Source organism: Podarcis raffonei, chromosome 12, assembly GCF_027172205.1.
Source record: "Podarcis raffonei isolate rPodRaf1 chromosome 12, rPodRaf1.pri, whole genome shotgun sequence".
Taxonomy (NCBI): domain Eukaryota; kingdom Metazoa; phylum Chordata; class Lepidosauria; order Squamata; family Lacertidae; genus Podarcis; species Podarcis raffonei.
Window position 1 is genome coordinate 7362252 of NC_070613.1, and position 23706 is coordinate 7385957.

The following is a 23706-nucleotide window of genomic DNA, read 5'->3' on the forward strand; positions in this document are numbered from 1 at the left end:
GAAGTCAATGGAGAAAGCAATTTACGGTCCATACAGTTTTTTTCTTGAGAAATCAATAAATAAGATTTCTTTTTATTTATTTTTTAAAAAGAACATTACAGTGGTAGCAATAGCAATAAGATTCATTATTCCTTTCTTTCTACTACTGCTGGTAAGATGCTAATGATGATGGTGCTTTTGCTTACCTGTGACGACTGGAGCCTGCAGGGAGAATTGCTCCTTGAAAGCCGAGCTGAGAAGGTGTATCTTAAGAGGCGGTGCTTGATTGGTGTGAATCGTCAGCCGTGTGCCGGCAGGGACAGAGTCTCCTGCCGCGACTGAAGATGCTGCTAACTTTCTGCTCGCTGTTCTTCCCCTTGGTAAGTGAATCCATTGTTTGCCTTTCCAGGGAGCGAAATCCTTAGACAGCCTGCTCCTCTTTGGGAGAAGCTGGTTTGTGCCTTCGCAAAGTGTCAGCTTGTTCCTTCTTCGGGGGTCCACGAGGAGCCCTTAAAAGCCTCTGGGCATCCTGCAGTGCTCCATTGAGGTGGTTTAAGAAGAGTTAAATAGGCAGATTACTGCTCTTTCACTGCAGTTTTGAGAGGGGAACAAACAGAAGTGGGTTGAGGTCACCGGTTAGCGAGGACCTCAGAGGTGTGATCTTAGGAACTGGGAGTGTGGCATGTTGTTGTTTAGTTGTTTAGTCGTGTCCGACTCTTCGTGACCCCATGGACCAGAGCACGCCAGGCACTTCTGTCTTCCACTGCCTCCCGCAGTTTCGTCAGACTTATACTGGTAGCTTCGAGAACACTGTCCAACCATCTCGTCCTCTGTCGTCCCCTTCTCCTTGTGCCCTCCATCTTTCCCAACATCAGGGTCTTTTCCAGGGAGTCTTCTCTTCTCATGAGGTGGCCAAAGTATCAGAGCCTCAGCTTCAGGATCTGTCCTTCCAGTGAGCACTTAGGGCTGATTTCCTTCAGAATGGAGAGGTTTGATCTTCTTGCAGTCCATGGGACTCTCAAGAGTCTCCTCCAGCACCATAATTCAAAAGCATCAATTCTTCGGCGATCAGCCTTCTTTATGGTCCAGCTCTCACTTCCATACCTCACTACTGGGAATACCATAGCTTTAACTATACGGACCTTTGTTGGCAAGGTGATGTCTCTGCTTTTTTGATGTCTGATGTCTCTGGCATGAGAAGCTGGCAATTATTCTCAGGTGAATTCATACAGGGAGCAAGGACGTAACGGGGCACGTCTATGTGTGTTGTGCCGGCAGCTGAGGTTGTCGGATGCTCTGCCGCTGCCACTCTCAACTATGGCTTAAATAATTGTTGTTGCTACTGAACTTCTGCTGTGGAGACAGCGTTCGTCTTCGTCTGATAGCTCAAGGAGCACTAGGCAGGCCAAACCCCAGTGATGGGGGTCACCACCATGGATGTTTGTTTTTACTGGGAATTTTAGCAGAAGGAGAAATGGGGGAGAGAAGAGAATGGAGAAAGCAGAAGGGAAAGGAGAAGAGAGAGGCAGAAATGCATAGAAGACAAATATTGCTAATGGAGTCTCATCTTTCAAGATGGGTTTAAAAATGGATATTCAGAACTATTATTATTATTATTTATACCCTGCCCATCTGGCTGGGTCTCCCCAGCCACTCTGGGCGGCTTCCAACAAAGTATTAAAATACAGTGGTCTGTTAAACATTAAAAGCTTCCCTAAACAGGGCTGCCTTCAGATGTCTTCTAAAAGTCTGGTAGTTGTTGTTCTCTTTGACATCTGGTGGGAGGGCGTTCCACAGGGCGGGTGCCACTACCGAGAAGGCCCTCTGCCTGGTTCCCTGTAACTTGGCTCCTTGCAGTGAGGGAACCTCCAGAAGGCCATCGGAACTGGACCTCAGTGTCCTGGCTGGATGATGGGGGTGGAGACGCTCCTTCAGGTATACTGGACCGAGGCCGTTTAAGGCTTTAAAGATCAGCACCAACACTTTGAACTGTGCTAGGAAACTATCTGAATATCTAACATAAGATTCGCAGAATTGTAGAATTGGGTGGGACCCCGGGGTTCATCTAGCCCAGAGTTTCTAAACTTGGGTCTCCAGCTGTTTTTGGACTACAATTCTCATTATCCCTGACCACTGGTTTTGCTAGCTAAGGATGATGGGAGCTGTAGTCCAGAAACAATCGCAGACCCAAGTTTGTGAAACACTGGTCAAGTCCCAACCCCCTTCAATCTCAACTAAAGGATCCATGATGTGTGGTCATCTAACGTCTGCTTAAAACCCTGCAAGGAAGGAGGGTCCACAACCCCCTTAGGGCTCAGACCAATGGGATCAGACCAACACTCTGTTTCTCACAGTAGCCAACCAAATGCCTGTGGAAAACCTGCGGTCAGGATTTGAGCACAAGAGCTGTCTGCCATCCTGTAGTTTCCAGCAACTGGGATTCAGGAGGAAAGTGTGGAGGCAGGGCATAGTCATCATGGCTAGCAGCCATTGACAATTGCCTTTTCTTCCTTTGTGAATTTGTGAAATCCTCTTTCAAAGGCACCCAACTCGGTGGCCATCGCTGCCTCCTTTGGGAGTGAGTTCCAGAGTTTAAACTAAATGACTAAAGGCAGATCTGGTTCACCCACTGGAAACCCAGCCATATGGGTGGGCTATGATTAATAAATTATTATTATTATTATTAATATGGGACGCGGGTGGCGCTGTGGGTTAAACCACAGAGCCTAGGACTTGCCGATCAGAAGGTCAGCGGTTCGAATCCCCGTGACGGGGTGACCTCCCGTTATTCAGTCCCTGCTCATGCCAACCTAGCAGTTCGAAAGCACAAAGTGCAAGTAGATAAATAGGTACTGCTCCGGCGGGAAGGTAAACGGCATTTCCGTGTGCTGCTCTGGTTCACCAGAAGCGGCTTAGTCATGCTGGCCACATGACCCGGAAGCTGTACACCGGCTCCCTCGGCCAGTAAAGCAAGATGAGTGCCACAACCCCAGAGTCGGTCACGACTGGACCTAATGGTCAGGGGTCCCTTTACCCCTTTACTTATTATTATTATTATTATTATTATTATTATTATTATTATTGATTTATTTTTCTTGTTCCCTGAGATCCACAGGCTCTTTTGTATTTAGAAGTGCTGCTAGTGAACTTGCTTGAATGCAGGAAACTTCCACATCACGATTGCTTTCTGCACTCACATTCCTTTAGGGATCAATGGCGACCTCATTCCTATTTTTCTCTCTTCTGATAACAGTAGAGCCTAATTCATCCTTCTTCTTCTTTTAAGCTTTCTTGAGTCCAAGTAGTAGTTTCCTTGAATGCATGGCAATAATGAGAGAGAGTTTTAAATCAAAATATTGTTTCAGTTATGGCTAGATAAGCAAGGGGAGTCGGCCTCCTTAAGAAGGAGTTTGAACAGATTTCTTGGGCTCACTTGGGTGTTTGTAAGCGGAACGTTGTGACATTTGCGTTTCGGGGAAAACAGGTTTTTGGCTCAAATTCAATTCCCGTCTTCTCAGAAAAGGGTGAGTCGTTTCTGAACACACACACACACACATACACGATACCATAAATTAATACAAGGAAGGAGAGTTAAAATAAGAAATCTAGACATGAAAATCTGGAAAAGGACATTCACAGGAGCCTGATTGACCAACCCCTGACTGAGGTAAAAAATCCACAGCACTTGCATCTCAGTTTGGCAGCCAGTCAGCATCCATTTCTGAAGGCCCTGTCTTTTTAAGACCTGGAAGTACATCTGGAAACCTAAAGGAAACTGTCAGGGAGACAAAGGCATACTCATTCCACAACAGAAAAATGGGTGCTGCCCCCGATCTCCTCCCCAAAATAGGCAAAGCACATACACCCCCCCAAAAGCAAATAAAATATGGGCAACAAAAGGGGAAGGGCAGCCCCCCGGAATAGGCAACCCTCCAATCTACCCCCATACTTACTTACATACAGTGGTACCTTGGTTCTCAAACTTAACCTGTTCCAGAAGTCTGTTCCAAAACCAAAGCGTTCCAAAACCAAGGCGCGCTTTCCCATAGAAAGTAATGCAAAACGGAATAAAAACAACCCCAAAACAGCAATTTAACATGAGTTTTGCTATCTAATGAGACCATTGATCCATGAAATGAAAGCAATCAACAATGTATTGCAGTCACACAATCAATCAGTAGCTGAACTGGGTTCCACACAGTCACAAAAAAAGAGCTGCGAAAACAAAAACTCACAATAAACAGCAAAAACAGACGGACCTCTGCGTAATCCTCAAAACGGAAGTGTTGTACTCAAATCGGAAGCGTAACACTCAAAATGGAGCACGTTCGGCTTCCGAAAAACGTTCGCAAACCGGAACACTTACTTCCGGGTTTGCAGTGTTTGGGTTCCAAGTTGTTTGAGTACCAAGGCATTTGAGAACCAAGGTATCATTGTACATCACAGCATGTGACTTTGGCCAAATCAACAATAATTCAGCCTAACCCACCTAACAGCCGGGCTGTTGTGGGAATAAATTAAAAGCCGACGCGCAGACACTCCCTCTGACCTAACAATGTGGGACCAATCATCCAGCCTTGTCTACTTTGCAGGGTTGGTCTGAGCCTCAGTTATAGGACTGTGCACAGACACAGACATCCTGATCTGATTTGTGGGACTGATCCTTCAGCCTAGCCAATTTGTAGGTCCATATCGGTCCCTGCGTGCTGCCAAAGCCATGAAACCCACTCCTCTCGCATGGCAGCCCCCAGCCATTGCCTCTCTCTCTCTCTCTCTCTCTCTCTCTCTCTCTCTCTCTCTCTCTGTTTCCTTTGTCTGCCTGAGCAATTTCTGCCTGCATGGGTGGTTGCATCTGAATGCCTGACGAGCGCACCTAGTAATTATCATTACTCTTAATGCCTTTGAACACGTGAAGCACTTTTGACAGCTATTAACTTTTAATTGGGATGACAAAAAGAGTCACGGAACATGTCAGAAACCTGACGTGGAAGCGTTAGGTACAAAAGTGAAGTTTCCTCTCTTCTCCACCCAGCCAGGGGGCGGTTGGGGGTGGCGGGAGGAGATCGAGAAAGCATCATGACTAGCGTGGGAGAAAATGAGAAGAGCATCTCAGGGTCACCTCCACAGCGTGAGAGGGCCAGGGGCCCATGTCCTCATGGAAAGCAATAGAGATATTGATCAGAGTGAGGGGGTGGGACTGCAATGTTGTCACAGGATGATGCACATCAGAATAAATTAATTAACACCTCATCATAGAATTTAGGGACATGGGTGGCGCTGTAGGTTAAACCACAGAGCCTAGGACTTGCCGATCAGAAGGTCGGCGGTTAGAATCCCTGTGACCGGGTGAGCTCCCGTTGCTCGGTTCCTGCTCCTGCCAACCTAGCAGTTTGAAAGCACATCAAAGTGCAAGTAGATAAATAGGTACCGCTCTGGTGGGAAGGTAAACGGCGTTTCCGTGCGCTGCTCTGGTTCGCCAGAAGCAGCTTAGTCATGCTGGCCACATGACCCGGAAGCTGTACGCCGGCTCCCTCGGCCAGTAAAGTGAGATGAGTGCCACAACCCCAGAGTTGGCCACGACTGGACCTAATGGTCAGGGGTCCCTTTACCTTTACCAACATAGAATTGTAGAACTGGAAGGGTCAGCTATGTGCTGGGCCCAGGGGTAACCCTTGAAACGCGGTCCAGGACTGGTCCAGAATCCGAAGGTTCTGCTAGGAGTCAGTCCGACAGGGCCAAGGCAGGACACGAGGCAGGAAACCAGGCAAGGACAGGTACAGGATCTCAGGCAGGATCTGGCATACAGCAATGTTGCTCCCACAACCTGGGGCAGGGTCCGACAGCCTTTTATCTTTGTTGGGGTAACGGCCGGTCCTGATCCCCTGGCAACTCACCTCCCTGTCTTGCCCGAAGGCGAGCACACCTCCTGCGAGTACTCAGGTCTCTCCTTCTCTCAGACCTTCGTCTCTGCAGCTCGGGAGACGTTGGTGGGTTACTAGAACCTGAAGCTGCCTCAGCCTCCCCTGACCCAACCAGTAGTGGAGCAGCTGTAAGTGATGGCCCAGCTGAAGGCAATGAGGTAATCCCCGCATCTGGAGCCAGGGCAGGCTCAGACCCCTGACTCGGCCCAACTGGTGTTTGTTGCAGGGGAATGTGTGCAGACTGGACTCTTCAGGATCAGGCCCTGGACTTGGTTCAGGTGATGCCTGAGGCAAAGGATCCGGTGCAGACTGAGTCTCCTCTGGTTCCGAGTCTGAGCCTGAGTCCCTGGTCATTGTCTAGTCCCAGCAATGCAGGAAGAACAAACACAGATATTGAAACAATTCTCATAATTAGCAGAGTTAAGACATGGAAAGGATTTCACCGCTGTCAACTTTTAAAAGTCTGATTATTTTTTTAAAAAGGTTTTTACTTGGCATCGGAAGGAACATAAAGTGAAAGGCAAGACACACCTCAGAGGAAGAGTCCACAACCTCCCTGAGGGAGACCGTTCTACTGTTGAACAGCTCTAACTGTCAAAAAGTTTTTCTGCATGTTTAGTTGGAATCTCTTTTCTTGCAACTTGGAGCCGTTGGTTTGGGTCCTACCCTCTGAAACAGGAGAAAACAAGCTTGCTCCATCTTCCATGGGACAGATCTTTAGATATTTGAAGACATTTATCATATCTCCTCTCGGTCGCTTCTTTTTCAAACGAAACATATCCAACTCCTTCAACCATTCCTCATCAGGCTTGGTTTCCATGTACACAAATAAAAAATGCAGTTTGCCTTCAGAATCCGCACTCCTTTGACTTTTATGATGCAGTCCTCCAGCATGTTTGCACATATTCCTTCAGTGGAGATCTGCATTGCAAAATTCAGGGAAGTGTGAATTTTGTAGGATGGCTGCGTCTCAGTTTACACATTGCTCTGCAAAGTGCAAACTAGGCAGGATCACTTTGAAATGAGAACTGCGTGAAATTTCTCCCCAACCCTAGCTACAGTTTACTGTCATGCCTAAACCCTAAACTTTGATTAATCTTAACCATGGTTTGTTAAAACAAGCTAGCTTCATAAACCTTGAGAAATTCACGAACAGCTGTTTCAAATTTTGCTGGTATTTATTGTAGTCTTGCTGGGCAATATACAGTATGAGAATATGTGGCATCTTCTTGCCATGTCTGACTAAATTTATCAAAATTCCTTTTGCTACCCTTGACATCCCTCAGGTGTCTCACATGAGCACCAGACTCAAATCAACCACAGAATTTTATTTAATATACCTAAGAACCGTCCTGGATCAAACCAAAGGCCTATTTGGCAACCTTCTGTGGCCCACAGTGGTGAGGTGAACCAGAAAAGTCCACAAAAGCCATCTCTTGGTTACTGTTTCTCCAAGGCTGCTATTAATGGACCTATTGCATTTGGTCTGGGAAGCAGTACATATCCATCCACCCTAGCAGCCATTTCTGTTATTATCCTCCACGAATTTGCCTTACTTCCTTTTCAAGCTCTCCATGTTAGCAGCTATCACTAGTAATTGTGTTAGTGAGTTCCATGGTTTATTTTTTATTTATACTTTTCACATTTATACATTTCATTAGTTTCGCAATCAATTCAACATTTCCAAATTTGACTTCCTTCCCCCTCTTTCTGTGGCTCCTTAAATTAATTTTTTTAATATCTTCTGCATATCCTATCCAAATTCATTTAATTTGCTCATTTAATTATCTGCAGCAAATATATACTCTTCTAAAACTGCAGGTTATTACAATAACCCTTCTAATGTTTTTATCTGCTTATAATTTGTCTGTAAATATTCAATAAACCATTCCCATTCTTTTATAAAAAGTTTGTTATCTTGATTTCTTATTCTTCCGGTAAGTTTTTGCCATTTCTGCATATTCCATAAGTTTTTGTATCTATTCTTCCTTTTCTGGGACTTCCGCTTTTTTCCATTTTGGGGCAAGTAACTCTCTTGCTGCTGTAGTAGCATACATAAATAAATTTCTATACAATTTAGGTAGTTCTGTCCCTATAATTCCCAAAAGAAAAGCTTCTGGGTTTTTTTTAAAAATATATATATATATAAGTTATTTTGAACATCCTTTTCAATTCATTATATATAATTTCCCAGTAAGCTTTAACCTGTGAGTTTCTTTTTTATTTTTTAAAAATAATTTTTATTGATTTTAACATATAACATATAACATAACTTATCACTTATACAATCTTTTTAGACTTCCATCAGCACCTCTGATGATCCACCGTTTTAACCACTTCTTATGCATTTCTTACCTTTATATTGCCTTTACATCTCTTAACAAATCATCGTTCCCCTTCTCCATTTTTGCAATACTTCCAATAATACGTCTCACAAAACTTCTTGCAAACCTACAAACGTCATCTGATCTTCACAAATACTTTTCAAATAGTCCGTAAATTTACTCCAGTAAATTTCTGGTCGTCCCGTCGGTTTCGAATCCTTCCTGTTAGTTTATCTAGTTCTGCATAGTCCATTAACTTCATCCTCCATTCTTCAATCATCGGTAATTCTTCTTGCTTCCATTTTTGGGCCAATAATATTCTTGCTGCTGTTATTGCATTAACCTGTGAGTTTCATGGTTTAGTGATGTGTTAGTTGAAGAAGCATCAAACATCAGCTGGAGGTGCAAGACATACCCAAACACCCACAAATTTCTTTTTCACCCCTTTTCTTGTTTTGCTTGCCTTCCTAAACCATCTCAACATTTTGCTTTGGGTGAAATTCAGGGCCAATGCACTTGTGCAGAACACATTTACATATTGATATGAGCCGTCGTCTATTATTAAAGCTCAGCTTTAAGAAGTGGGATATATTTAACAGTCAGGACTTTGATCTCCGACTCCAGTAATTCAGCCCTCATGGATCTCGGAGCAAGGTTGATATTTTCGGCATTGGTGTTAATTAGATGTTCTACTTTATTTTAATTCCTGGTTATTTAAAACTGATTTGCCAGGCGCAATTAACGTAATGATGAAAGATCAAGGCAATGAATACTGAATATGTATATTATAGTCCTGTAAGAAGAATCTCTCTCATCCAGCAGGGGAGACCCAGGTGAAGTAACCTTTTCAGTGTGAGATTTCCCTTGATGAATGCAGAACCACAGAATAGAACATGAATTTGGAACCAAATCAAATCTAGGCATAGCCAGGATCACAAACTGAGAAGTAATGGCAGTGGGGGGAAAAGGTGAAATGACAAAGCAGTTTGGGCAAAAACTTGGTCCCCTAAGAGTCCCCCAACTTCAAGCTTGTTGTTGTTGTTGTTTAGTCGTTTAGTCGTGTCCAACTCTTCGTGACCCCATGGACCAGAGCACGCCAGGCACTTCTGTCCTCCACTGCCTCCCGCAGTTCAATCAAACTCATGCTGGTAGCTTCAAGAACACCATCCAACCATCTCATCCTCTGTCGTCCCCTTCTCCTTGTGCCCTCCATCTTTCCCAACATCAGGGTCTTTTCCAGGGAGTCTTCTCTTCTCATGAGGTGGCCAAAGTATTGGAGCCTCAGCTTCAGGATCTGTCCTTCCAGTGAGCACTCAGGGTTGATTTCCTTAAGAATGGAGAGGTTTGATCTTCTTGCAGTCCATGGGACTCTCAAGAGTCTCCTCCAGCACCAGAATTCAAAAGCATCAATTCTTCGGCGATCAGCCTTCTTTATAGTCCAGCTCTCACTTCCATACATCACTACTGGGAAAACCATAGCTTTTACTATACGGACCAGCTAAAAGTTCTTTAAAGCTAACATTCTGCTCAGTCTTAGAACAATCCCCCATAGTCATTTCTTACATTTATATTTCACCTTTTATTCCAAGGAATTCAAGGTTCTACCTTCTCCACTTTATTTTCACAACAACCCTGTGAGGTGGGTTAGGCTGAGAGACAGTGACTGGCCCAAGCTCACTCAGTGAGCTTCATATCAGAGTGGGGATTCGAACCCTTGTTCTTACCGTAATTGGGGAGCTGAAAGGAAAGAACCTGGTCAGTTACAACATCTCCCTTTCTCAAACTCGGTTCAGCATCTCCCCACATTAATTTGTGGGATTACCTAAGGGCAGGGCCGGATTTAGGTTTGATGAGGCCCTAAGCTACTGAAGGTAATGGGGCCCTTTCTATGTCCAGCTGTCCTTTGTCAACAACAAATTGTCACTGTTTTTGTGTTGAATATATGCTATATAAGAGGGACGTGGATGGCATTGTGGTCTAAACCACAGAACCTAGGGCTTGCCAATTAGAAGGTTGGCGATTCGAATCCCCCTGACAGGGTGAGCTCCCGTTGCTCGGTCCCTGCTCCTGCCAACCTAGCAGTTCGAAAGCACATCAAAGTGCAAGTAGATAAATAGGTACCGCTCCGGCGGGAAGGTAAACGGTGTTTCCGTGCGCTGCTCTGGTTCTCCAGAAGCAGCTTAGTCATGCTGGCCACATGACCCGGAAGCTGTCTGTAGACAAACGCCGTCTCCCTTGGCCTATAAAGCAAGATGAGCGCGCAACCCCAGAGCCATCCGCAACTGGACCTAATGGTCAGGGGTACCTTTACCTATATGCTATATAGTAATTTATGGATCTAATAGGTATCTAAAGCCATTTGCACGTTGCCATGCAACCAGTCCATTCAGAATGTCGGCACCCTATATATAGATATGAGCAAACCAGTGATATTTTAGGGAGCAGGCTAGCAGGCGGGGCCCATGACTTACCTCATAGGAGCCTACACAACACAAAACACTGTTCCTTTAAATAGGTTTTATTTTATTTGTTTTTTATCTTATATTTTGGAAATGTACATCCAGGTTTTTTTTTCCTTTAATTTTTTTGGGGGCCCCCAAGAGAGTGGGGCCCTAAACTATAGCTTGTTTAGTTTATACGTAAATCCGGCACTGCCTAGGGGGCAGCAGGGACCCTCCAAATGTCCCGATTTCCCCATAATTACAGAAGCGATCCTGGTTTCTGATTTGATCCCTGAATGTCCTGTTTTTCCTTTTTCCTTTTTCCTCCCCTCCACACCTCAGAGAACAATTAAAAGCGGTGTGGGTGGAAAAACCGACTCCTGTTTATACTGAAAAGAAAATTCACCAAATGAATGGTGAAACTGGCATGCGTAGCCCTTCTTATAATTTTGAAGAAAAAATATAAAGCAATCCACTTTATATTCTTTAACTGCAGTGCTTCTGCAGCCAGCTATTATTATTTCTTTTAGGAAATGTGTGGAGTGTTTATTCCTTTATTGTAAAAGGATCCGTACACTACAAACCTTTTCATGTCTACTCAGAAGTAAGTCCCATTGTATTCAATAGAGCTTACTCCCAGGTAACTGGGCAAAAACTTGGCAGGCTTACACTGCAATCCTAAGCAATTTTACCCAGAACTAAGTCCCACTGAATTCAGTAGGATTTACTCGCAGGTATGTTCCTGATCGTTCTTACAGTCTTTCGCTGACAGGGACTCAGGGCAGCTTATAGCTCAAATTTTATATCCTTCCATTAATCTGTTGAAGGTGTTTTTCACGATCATTCCCTTGCGGGGTTTTTTTTATTTACAACAACCTTGTGAGGTAGGTGAGGTGGAGAGGTTGCAGTTGGCTCAAGGTGACCGATGTAATTGTGTATATGGCATTTATGTGTGTGGGAGATCAAACAAGGAAAGAAACTTCCTGATGTAGACTAGAATATCCCTATTTTCATCTGAGAAATATTGGACGGTATGCACTGGAGGTGTAATCGACGGCCAGATTTTGAAGAAAAAAAAATGGTATCACTGCATCAAGTCATCAGTTTGGTTGAATTAATCAAACTGAATAGTTTTAATTGAGTTCTGAAGAAATGTGCCATTATTTGTGGCTGTTTTGAATTTAATTGTGGCATTATCTTCTGTTCTGCTATTCTGAATAGTGCTTTTAATAAGGTAGGGGGCACTGGGACTGAGTTTCTGCAACCAAGTAGCCCCCCCCAAAAAAAAAAATTGGTGACCCTTGATTAAGGTCAGGCCAAAGATCTGACAACCTCATTTCCCATTCATTTCTCCTTTGAATTTAAAAAGTTCCTTGTGATCTCAGAAAGAGGATTCTATATTAAAACTGGGGGGGGGGGCAGGGGGAATGGAACTGTTGCATCTTAATTCTATCTCTGGCTCCTTCGAAACGCCAGCATAAAAGTATCCCAACAGCAAACAATTTCACATGATTACAGTTCTTGAAAAGCATCTGAAACAGTCAAAGGAGAAGGTGGGGGGAGAATACAATTAGATTCCAGCCCAAGCTCTGAATAGGTTCTTTTGAAATGCAAATTGCATTGCCCTTCTCAGAGTAATATTTTTTTTGCTACCGTTGTTGGAAGTTGGTATTCGTTTGGCCCGACGCCGTGCGAAAACCCTGCGCTGTCTGGTTTTATTTTATTTATTTTTAGATGCTTCCATTGACAGCATGACAGTGGCCATTTACAAGTGCATCTTTCCATTTTTTTGCAATAAAGAGAGGTGCTATTTTTTTTTGGGGGGGGGTGTAACTTAATATCCCTCCCCCTCCACACACACACTAAGGGAAAGAAGAAAATTATCTGCTCCTGGTCTAAAATGGAATAAAAACAATTCTATTTTGGTCTGGGTAGCTCCTCACATTTTTCTTTTTTGTGTTAGGGTCAAGGTTAGATGCTCTGCAATTCTTCACTATTTCAAATTTGATGGTCCCAACCCCTACCCAGAAGCTTTCCTCCCTGGGGGTGGAATTTACTGATGTTATCCTGGAGAGTGAAGTCAAATGGGCCTTAGAAAGCACTGCTCATAATAAGGCCAGTGGAAGTGATGATGTTCCAGCTGAACTATTTAAAATTTTAAAAGATGATGCTGTTAAGGTGCTATACTCAATATGCCAGCAAGTTTGGAAAACTCAGCAGTGGCGAGAGGATTGGAGAAGATCAGTCTACATCCCAATCCCAAAGAAGGGCAGTGCCAAAGAATGCTCCAACTACCGCACAATTGCACTCATTTCACAAGCTAGCAAGGTTATGCTTAAAATTCTACAAGGCAGGCTTAAGCAGTATGTGGACCGAGAACTCCCAGAAGTGCAAGCTGGATTTAGAAGGGGCAGAGGAACCAGAGACCAAATTGCAAACATGCGCTGGATTATGGAGAAAGCTAGAGAGTTCCAGAAAGACATCTACTTCTGCTTCATTGACTACGCAAAAGCCTTTGACTGTGTCGACCACAGCAAACTATGGCAAGTTCTTAAAGAAATGGGAGGGCCTGATCACCTCATCTGTCTTCTGAGAAATCTGTATGTGGGACAAGAAGCTACAGTTAGAACTGGATATGGAACAACCGATTGGTTCAAAATAGGGGAAAGGAGTACGGCAAGGCTGTATATTGTCTCCCTGCTTATTTAACTTATATGCAGAATTCATCATGCGAAAGGCTGGGCTGGATGAATCCCTAGCTGGAATTAAGATTGCTGGAAGAAATATCAACAACCTCAGATATGCAGATGACACAACCTTGATGGCAGAAAGTGAGGAGGAATTAAAGAACCTTTTAATGAGGGTGAAAGAGGAGAGCGCAAAATATGGTCTGAAGCTCAACATTTAAAAAATCTAAGATCATGGCCACTGGTCCCATCACCTCCTGGCAAATAGAAGGGGAAGAAATGGAGGCAGTGAGAGATTTTACTTTCTTGGGCTCCATGATCACGACAGATGGTGACAGAAGTCACGAAATTAAAAGACGCCTGTTTCTTCAGAGAAAAGTGATGACAAACCTAGACAACATCTCAAAAAGCAGAGACATCACCTTGCCAACAAAGATCCGTATTGTTAAAGCTATGGTATTCCCAGTAGTGAGGTATGGAAGTGAGAGCTGGACCATAAAGAAGACTGATCGCCGGAGAATTTATGCTTTTGAATTATGGTGCTGGAGGAGACTCTTGAGAGTCCCATGGACTGCAAGAAGATCAAACCTATCCATTCTGAAGGAAATCAGCCCTGAGTGCTCACTGGAAGGACAGATCCTGAAGCTGAGGCTCCAATACTTTGGCCAGCTCATGAGAAGAGAAGACTCCCTGGAAAAGACCCTGATGTTGGGAAAGATGGAGGGCACAAGGAGAAGGGGAAGACAGAGGACGAGATGGTTGGACAGTGTTCTTGAAGCTACCAGCATAAGTCTGACCAAACTGTGGGAGGCAGTGGAAGACAGGAGTGCCTGGCGTGCTCTGGTCCATGGGGTCACGAAGAGTTGGACATGACTAAACGACTAAACAACAACAACAGCTCCTCCCACTTTTTTCCTTGGTCACACCCAAGGACCTGCCCCTTGCCACCACATGACCCTTGGGAAGATTATCCAAGAAGGAGCTCAGTCCTTTTGTTGAAAAGAGCCCTCAGCCACTGGTTTAGTGAGTAACACTAGCATACCCTTTGGAACTCCCTGCCTCTTGACACCAGGCAGCAAACTTTGCTCTATTCTTTTCTGCACTGGCCTAAAACAGTTTTGCTAAGACAGGTCTATCGAGACATTATGTGTGTTTTCTCTCTTTTTAGATGTTTTGATTTCAATCATCTTTTGACAGTTTTTTTTAAAAAATCAAGTGGTATATAATTTTTGTTCAATGAAAATAAAAAATACAACAACAAAATTTATATACCGCTTGGTGTGGGGTTTTTTAAAAAAAAGGAACTAAAAACTACTAAGCGGTTTATGATATAAAGCATTAACAATATCAATAAAAGCAGGTTGTTCAATTAAAATAAGAAATACACTCAGGCGACAAGGTAAAAAAGGAATGGGATTGCTTTAAAAACTGCCTGGCAAAATATGGTTCCGAAAACAATACTTGGTTGTGTTTAGATTAATCTCACAGATGTAATGAAAAAAACTGATTTTAATAAATGAATACAGAATATTTGCTGAATACAGAATAAGTGTTGAAGCCGCAAAGAGATAGAGGGAAGTAAACTAATACAACAGGGATTCAAACTAGTTTTCCGGAACAGAAAGAAAGTGACTGCACAGAAAGAAAGAAAAGAAAGATTATAAATGTATTTCTTTCTGAGAACCTGGCCTATAGAATATTCAAATTACTGTTTGTATCCTTTGAAGAAACTTGACTAATTCTTTTTCGTTTTTTATTATTCATCGTTTTTTCTTTCTTTTCCTTTCCTTTTTATATTTTTCTTTTTTTACTTTTTGAATATTTGGATGTAATGTTTAACTTACGCTTTCTCTGTAATTTTTAAAAATGCAATAAAGATAATAAAAAAGGGGAGGAGGCAAGAAAATAAGAAATACAGGGTTTTTTCCCTCTCTCTCTCCCACCCCTCCTTTTCATCGCAGGTGGCTTCCATCCATCCAGAATGCAGAATATTCCAACAGCTTATGAAAGATGAGAGTCGATGCTTGGTGGAAAACGAAACTCTCTTACCAGATTTTAAAGGTAACAGGCATGGCCCCTGGGTGGAATAGATGAGCCATTGACTTGGTCCAGCGAGCTTTTATTCTGCTGGACCCTGTAAAGCCATTATTCATCATTCTGGATAGTAGGAGTCTTCAGTCTCACACTGAGTTTTCTCCTTAGGATGTTCAGGCGTTTGGGATGGACTAAGTTGCTGGCCCAAAGCTACCTTTGGAGAGACGGTGACGCTCGCCTGCCCAGGATTTTTTGAAGAAATCACCAGCACACATGGCAAGACCCTTTTTAAAAAATCTCCCTCCTTTGTATTTCTCTGTCAGAGCTCATGTGGGTCACAGAGGGAAACGGTGCAGTTTATTTTTTAAAAAACTCATTTTTATTTGGTTTTCCCAATATAGATTTATAACAAAACCAAATACATTTCTGTACACAGAGATTGCCCAGAATCTTGAGACCTCCCTCCATCCCCCCTAATGTCAACGTTTTCAACAGCATATTATATCATAATCTATATTTTATATCTATCCATATTGTCTGTAGTATTTGTTGCATTACAAGTGAGATTAGAAGCCTGCTGATGCTTTCATCTGCTTACAGTGGTCTCCTAAATAAATTATAAATTTTCCCCGTTCTTTTTAAAGTTTTTATCCAAGAGGGAAATGGTGTAGTTTAAATACAGTGGCTGTGAAGATTGGAGACAAATTCAGTTGTTCTCACCTTCACGGGAACCTAGCTAATTTGCAAATCCCGATGTGATCTGAAATCCAGCTATCCTGTGACGTTTGCACTTCCTCAAATTTTATGATGTGTTTCTCCATATCTAGGTGGTGTTTTCAGGTTCCAGAGCAGATGAACAAGGATACTAGGAACTAGAGCAGGCATCCCCAACCTTCGGCCCTCCAGATGTTTTGGACTACAATTCCCATCATCCCTGACCACTGGTCCTGCTAGCTAGGGATCATGGGAGTTGTAGGCCAAAACATCTGGAGGGCTGCAGGTTGGGGATGCCTGAACTAGAGGTTGAGGAGGTGGCCTCAGAAAAGATGGCCGTCAAGTTTCAAAACAGGCAGGTGAGGGGTGTTTGCTGAGCATCTTTTCTCACAGATGAGTTGCTCAGACTAGGGAGTCAAGCCTAGGGGTTATTATATAAGGCCAACAGGCCCCCTATTGGCTGCCCAGGTCACCTGATAACTTATAGGCTGACTGTTTGCAGTTCCCATTCCCACTGTGTCAGGGTGCGCTGAGGAGCAGCAAGGCTCGGGCCAGCTAGTCTCTCTGGGTTTTGTTTTGCTTTTTACAATCAAGTGGTTGTATAAATCTTATGAAATAAGGTCCCTGCCCCTCTCCCCAACTACAAGACACTCTGGTTTATGCCCATTAGTGTTTTAGGTTCTCCAGATAGTACCATCTTGATTTACTAGTGACATTGTGCTAGGATAGGATGTGTTAACGTTAGAGCTTCACAGTGATATTTTTTTTGCAGGGTTCCTGCACAGAAATTGCACTCCAGGCCTTTACTGGTCGGAGCCATTCCCCCCATATCCAGTCGCCTGCGGGTTTGAAGAGAGTTTTACAAAGGGGCCAGAAGATCAGGTCAGTCAAGCTTCTAAAACTGCACCAAATATTCTCCTGTTTTGACGTCTGAACCAAAACTAGACACGCTAGTTGCTTTCCTGCCAGCGCATTTGCACCGCGCCTGCCCTCTCCATCACTTTGCCCTTGCCCTGTTTGCCTAGAAAGCAGAGCAACATGGCTGGCAGGTGGCCAAGAGCGTGTTGCCATTGTTCCCCATTAAGTGCCCTGAATCTTCCACCGTTTAGCTTCCTTGGATGACTTTGGGAGAGTGAGGTGAAGTAAGTGACTGGTGGGGACAACAAGAAGGAGCATCACTAGGGAGCTGCAGTTCTGAAGGTGGCCTCAGCTGGTGGTCCAAAGCATCTTTGGGATCAGATTGGCAATGGGTCTTTTTGGCCCTTGGTCAAATGCCCACGCCAAAGCTAGCCTTGAACAGAAGAGAAACTACTGAATGCAGAAGTTGGTCATCCTTAGCCTAGATGCATGAAAACAAGCAAATGTGCATCAAACGTGGAAGCGAAGGTCTTCTCGTCATAGTCCTGTGCTGCTCAGTCATGGCAGAGCTCAGTGGAGGGAGAAGCCAGCCAACCAGCCGAATCTCAGGGGAGTATTGCCTGGAGGCAGAGTCTGTATACAAGGTTCAGTCCAGTCCTAAGGTCAGGAGTATCTCAGTTCACGTAGTCAGATGATCTAGGGGTCAAGAAAGCCGAGGGTCTAAGTTCACAAGAAGCAGCAAGGTCTGGTCAGGAACGACGAATGTTGTTTCCAGCAACAGACTGAGGTTGGAAACCCTGCTTAAGAAAGCTGGAGCCAGCTGGTTCTCCTCAGGAGCAAGAAGGCTGATCACCAGCAGGTGGAGTCACTCTGCCTGCTGCTCTTTCAGGCTGCTGTTCAGCAGGTGAAGCCAACTCCTGGCCCATGACACTTCTTCTTCTTCTGTCTTCTACACAATGTCCTCCTCCTCCGTGGTTGCCAAGGGAAACGGGGTTTTAACTCTGAAAGATGTTTCCTCCTCATGTGCCTTCATTTCTGAATGTTCTCTTTCCCTCCACAGAAATCATACTATTCAACATTCTGGCACATCTACACCGCAGGCTATGCAACTTCCCTGGCTTCGCTCATTACAGCTCTGCTCATCTTCACCTTCTTCCGGTAAATGCTGAACGTGCCTTTCAGAGACAGCACCCAGCTCTACACTTATCTCATCCTCCCCTGGGATTTGAACTAAACTGCTTTCCCTCTTCTTCTTAACACACATATATATCCCATGATACGTTTGAGTTTTCCTCAAGCCATGTGCTTCTGGGGTCTATAGCTTAGCTGCATCATGTAGACTTTGCCAGACTTTGATGGGGAGCGGAATAGCTCCATTGGACTCCATCACAACCCTGGGCACCTCCGGACTGCCACAATTTTGCAGGTGGAATTCAAACGTGTGCCGGAAAATTAGTTTTTCACATTTAAAGCGGATTAAAGAGCTCAGTCACCTTTGTACAACAAAACCACTTTAAAAATAGAAACTCCTTTGAGGTTAGGGAAGTGATGGGGAAATGTGGAATGGATGAGCAATGAACAGGATGGCATGTAAACACCCCACAAGCTAATCAAGAAGAATGATAAATAAAGACTGAACGTAGTCTAAGTGCCTCACAGAGATGGACAAGAAATTTAATTTACATTCATCAAATCATACAATTGTAGATTTAGAAGGGACCACAGGGGCCATCTAGTCCACCCTCTGCAGTGCAGGATTTTTATTTTTTTTGCCCAAGGTGTGGCTCAAACTCCAAGAGAACTGAAACACAGCCATCTAGTGTGTGAGAGAGCCAGTGTGGTGTATTGGTTAAGAGCGGTGGACTCATAATCTGGTGAACCGGGTTCACGTCTCCGCTCCTCCACATGCAGCTGCTGGGTGACCTTGGGCTAGTCACACTTCTTTGAAGTCTCTCAGCCTCACTCACCTCACACAGTGTTTGTTGTGGGGAAGAAGAGAAAGGAGAATGTTAGCCGCTTTGAGACTCCTTCGGGTAGTGATAAAGTGGGATATTAAATTCAAACTCTTCTCTTCTTCTTCTAAATTGGCACTTCTCTGAATTTTGTGCTGCAGTCCTCCAGCCGTGTGTGCATATAAGGGCTTAGCAGCACTTGACTTTCCTCTGCACTTTTCAGCTTCATATCTGAGTGCTCACTCACTCACATTCTTTCTTTTTGCTCCAGAGCTTTCCCCAGGAAAATCCACTCTTTAGTGTTGAGTCGGAGCAAATGGCAATCCGTGGGGAAATCAACTTGACATTGGTTGCACTTCAGCTTTTAAAGAGTGGTTTTTCCTGGGGGGAAATCCAGGGTGAGAATAAAGCACTCAGACACAGTGCTTTAAAGCACTGGAAAACACGAGGCAACAGGAAAGTAACATTATTTAAATGCTGGTTGAAACAACATACAAAAATGCACTGCATTGTGGGGGATTGCTTTGCACATTTGTGGATTAGGAGAAGTTCGAAATAAAATGCTGATGATTCTTCATGAGGTCTTTTAAATAAATAAATCACCAGCGGATCTGGAAATGTGGAGAAGGGACTGTAAAGTTGGAAAAATTAGAAACTGAGAGGAGCTGATATTGACAGAATCTCCTACCAGTAACTCCTTGTAAGCTAAATCCCTTTTAAAGATACCCAAGTTGGTGGCCATTCCTATCATTCCTGCAGCCAAAGCCACCATTTAGGTGCCCTGAAAGCAGAATTCAGCTCAATTCAGCCAGTTTATGTCAGCCTGCAAAACTGACAATCTGCTTTCCTGCCCCCTTCCAGGAAATTCCACTGCACACGGAATTATATCCACATGCATCTGTTTGTCTCCTTTGTCCTGAGGGCAGCTGCCGTTTTCACAAAAGACACCATTTTGTTCTCCGATGACAGCATGGACCACTGCCTGATGTCAACGGTATGCATCTCTGACCCGCTTTTGAAAATAATATTTTACACAAAAGCTTTGTCGAAATATATATATATAAAATTGTTGTTGTTTAGTCGTTTAGTCATGTCCGACTCTTCGTGACCCCATGGACCAGAGCACACCAGGCACTCCTGTCTTCCACTCCCTCCCGCAGTTTGGTCAAACTCATGCTGGTAGCTTCGAGAACACTGTCCCACCATCTCGTCCTCTGTCATCCCCATCACCTTGTGCCCTCCATCTTTCCCAACATCAGGGTCTTTTCCAGGGAGTCTTCTCTTCTCATAAGGTGGCCAAAGTATTGGAGCCTCAGCTTCAGGATCTGTCCTTCCAGTGAGCACTCAGGGCTGATTTCCTTCAGAATGGAGAGGTTTGATCTTCTTGCAGTCCATGGGACTCTCAAGAGTCTCCTCCAGCACCATAATTCAAAGCATCAATTCTTCGGCGATCAGCCTTCTTTATATATATATATAAAATAAATTGTTCAGTAGCACCTTAGAGACCAACTAAGTTTGTTCCTGGTATAAGCTTTTGTGTGCATGCACACTTCTTCAGATACCATAAGCACGCAAAATCTTATACCAGGAACAAACTTTGTTGGTCTCTAAGGTGCTACTGGACAATTTATTTTAATTTTTTAAATATATTTTGACTGCGTCAGACCAACATGGTTACCTACCTGAAACAAAAGCTTAGTGTTTGCAGAAGGAGTGGGCTATGAGGTTTTTCAGACATGGCTTCTGTTTTGCTTTCGTGAGGGGGAAAGGATGGCTTTGACCTTATTCAACATGGCCATTTCATGCTTCCTGATTTCCCTAGTGGGTAAGAAGTCTTGGGGGCAAACTCAGTTCGCTTTGTGAGGTGAGAGTACCAGGGAGACTCCACTGCCCTTTCTGGAAAAAAGGGGAGGGGAGAATGTACAGACTGGAAGCATGAGCAGAATACTAGTCCCAAGCAAAACCAGTCCATCACTTCCTCAAGAGCAGAAAAGTTCTTTCCGTCAGCAGAAAGCTTCACTTACCAACCTTTCCCAGTTGTGGCTGGGATGCTCTCCCCAGGGAGGTCCACCTGGTGCCATCACCGACAGCCTGTGGCCATTTTTCAGCTGCCGAGGTTTCCCATTGTATGAGCTGTTTGACAGTGGAAGGTGGTCGATTCTCCTTCTTTGGAGGTTTTCCAACAGAGATTGGATGATCAACCATCAGGGATTCTTTAGCTGTGATTCAGATGACGAGGACCAGATTTAGGTTTGATGAGGCCTTAAGCTACTGAAGGTAATGGAGCCCTTTATATGTCCAGCTGTCTTTTGTTAACAACGAATTGTTGCTGTTTTTTGTGTTGAATATATGGTATATGGTAATTTATGGACCTAATAGGTATCTCAAGCCATTTGCACATGTTGCCATGCAACCAGTCTATGCAGAATGTAGGCACCCTATATATAGAAAGGAGCAAACCAGTGATATTTTAGGGAGCAGGCTAGCAGGCGGGGCCCATTACGTACATCATAGGAGCCTACACAACACAAAACACTGTTGCTGTATGTAGGTTTCATTTTATTTATTTTTTATCTCATATTTTGGAAATGTACATCCAGGTTTTTCCCCCTTTAATTTTTTTGGGGGCCCCCAAGAGAGTGGGGCCCTAAGCTATAGATTGTTTAGCTTATACGTAAATCAGGCACTGCAGATGACCTTTGGGATCCCATCCCACTCTCCGATTCTATGATTTTATAATGATAATCATCCCTGCCAGGAGAAGAAAAAGGTCACAGCCCTCAGTCGAATGTTGCTCTGCGGAAAACATTACCTGGTGAAAGAACCTCCTTGTCTGAAATGAAACTTGTTTTGTCCTGTAGGTGGCATGCAAGTCTGCTGTGGCTTTCTTCCAGTTCAGCATCCTAGCCAACTTCTTCTGGTTGCTGGTCGAGGGCATGTATCTGCAAACCCTACTGATGCTGACCTTTGTGTCGGACAAACAGTACGCATGGAGTTTCATCCTGATTGGCTGGGGTTAGTAGACGACTTTGACTTCTGTGTCCAGGGCAGCTGTCTACCAGCTCCGTCTGGTACGCAGGCTGAGACACTACCTGCCTGCACGCTGTCAGTCTCGCCAGAGTGGTACATGGTTATCTCCCACTTGGACTACTGCAATGCACTCTATGTGACAAGACAGAAGTACTGTTTTGTGGGGTGTGGGGGACTCCCTGGTCCTGAATGGGGCAACTGTGCCCCTGAAGGACCAGGTGTGCAGTCTGGGAGTCATTTTGGACCCCCTCTGTCCATGGAGGTGCAGGTCAATTCTGTGTCCAGGGCAGCTATCTACCAGCTCCATCTGGTACACAAGCTGAGATCCTACCTGCCTGCACACTGTCAGTCTTGCCAGAGTGGTGCATGCTCTGGTCATCTCCCACTTGGACGACTGCAATGTGCTCTACGTGGGGCTACGTGGAGCGTCTCCACCCCCATCGTTCTGCCCAGACACTGAGGTCCAGTTCTGAGGGCCTTCTAGTAGTTCCCTCACTGTGAGAAGCGAAGTTACAGGGAACCAGACAGAGGGCCTTCTTGGTAGTGGCACCTGCCTTGTGGAATGCCCTCCCATCAGATGTCAAGGAAATAAATAACTATCTGACTTTCAGATGACATCTGAAGGCAACCCTGTTTAGGGAAGTTTTTAATGTTTGATGTTTTATCATGTTTTTAATATTCTGTTGGTAGCCGCCCAGATGGGCGGGGTATAATAATAATAATAATAATAATAATAATGATAATAATAATAATAATAATAATTACTATTATTATTATTATTTATTGACATTCCCTCTCACATAACCAAACTGCATTCCAATTTCTTCCTTCCACCCCCTACTAAGATCTGCAAGCACACTTGGTGTTTTTGCATCAAGCCAAGGGTGATGAACTCCATATTTTGTTGGACTATGATTTCCACCAACCTCCACTGGCCATGCTGATGGGAATTGAAGTCCAATCTTCTGGAGGGACTACGGGTTTGGGGCACTTGGAGATGTCTTCTCTGCATCCAATTGCGTTGGTGTGTCTCAGAATTTTCAGAAACAAATCAACTTCAGTAATTATTTCCCCTAGCAATTTGACTTCTCACCTCTATGGTGTTTTTATTCCAACCCTTTTTTTCTACCGCGTTAGATAGAGCGTGTTCTCCTTCACGGAGAGCACATGTTGCGGTGGGGGCCGCCAGGACACTCCAAAGTTGGGGGCGGGCTAATTGATCGTTGGCCACTGATGCAATTGGGGCTTCCCTTGTTGTTGGGAAGAAGTTAATGTTGCCATTTGTTGATTGACAGCCAGAAATGCTAAAACTCCTTGCACGGGGCTAGGGCGTCCTCTTTTCGCCCATGCATCGGATTGTCTGTCCCTCCCTCCCTAGAATAGGGTTGTTTGCTTTGACCTTGCTATGCCTGTCATGGGGTCATCTGCTTTGGGGCAGGGGCCTGGTGGGAATTTTGCCCATCTGGCTGATTGGCTGGGGCCATTTGATTTTTGCCTACTGCGTAGCAAATCGTCACAACTTGTAAGGTTCGTGGTTAGGCATTGGTTTATGGTTTGGTTGGTTGAGGGGCATGGATTGGCTGTGCCTGCCCCTCTAATGCTGCTGCTGCAAGGGATTCCGTTAAAGGAATTGGGGGCTAACTATTGCTTGTCCACTCTGCCAAGGGGGCTCGGGCCATAGCAATGAGCTCCTGGTTGCATTTGGGGAGGTTCCCTGCTCCGACGCTACCCCCAAGTGTATTCCCCTTATCTGACTTTCACATTGT

General features: G+C 44.4%; 1 protein-coding gene across 1 annotated transcript in view; it reads left to right on the forward strand.

Moving 5' to 3' along the window:
* Window positions 1–237: 237 nt before the first annotated feature.
* LOC128398304 (vasoactive intestinal polypeptide receptor 1-like) overlaps window positions 238–23706 on the forward strand; it is a 38963-nt gene continuing 15494 nt past the window's right edge. The window contains exons 1-7 of the mRNA XM_053359225.1: window positions 238–359; window positions 15314–15413; window positions 15555–15662; window positions 16873–16982; window positions 18019–18116; window positions 19772–19904; window positions 21772–21925. Of these exons, the coding sequence (XP_053215200.1) occupies window positions 324–359; window positions 15314–15413; window positions 15555–15662; window positions 16873–16982; window positions 18019–18116; window positions 19772–19904; window positions 21772–21925 (739 nt within the window). The 5' untranslated portion in view covers window positions 238–323. The remainder of the gene's footprint in view (window positions 360–15313; window positions 15414–15554; window positions 15663–16872; window positions 16983–18018; window positions 18117–19771; window positions 19905–21771; window positions 21926–23706) is intronic.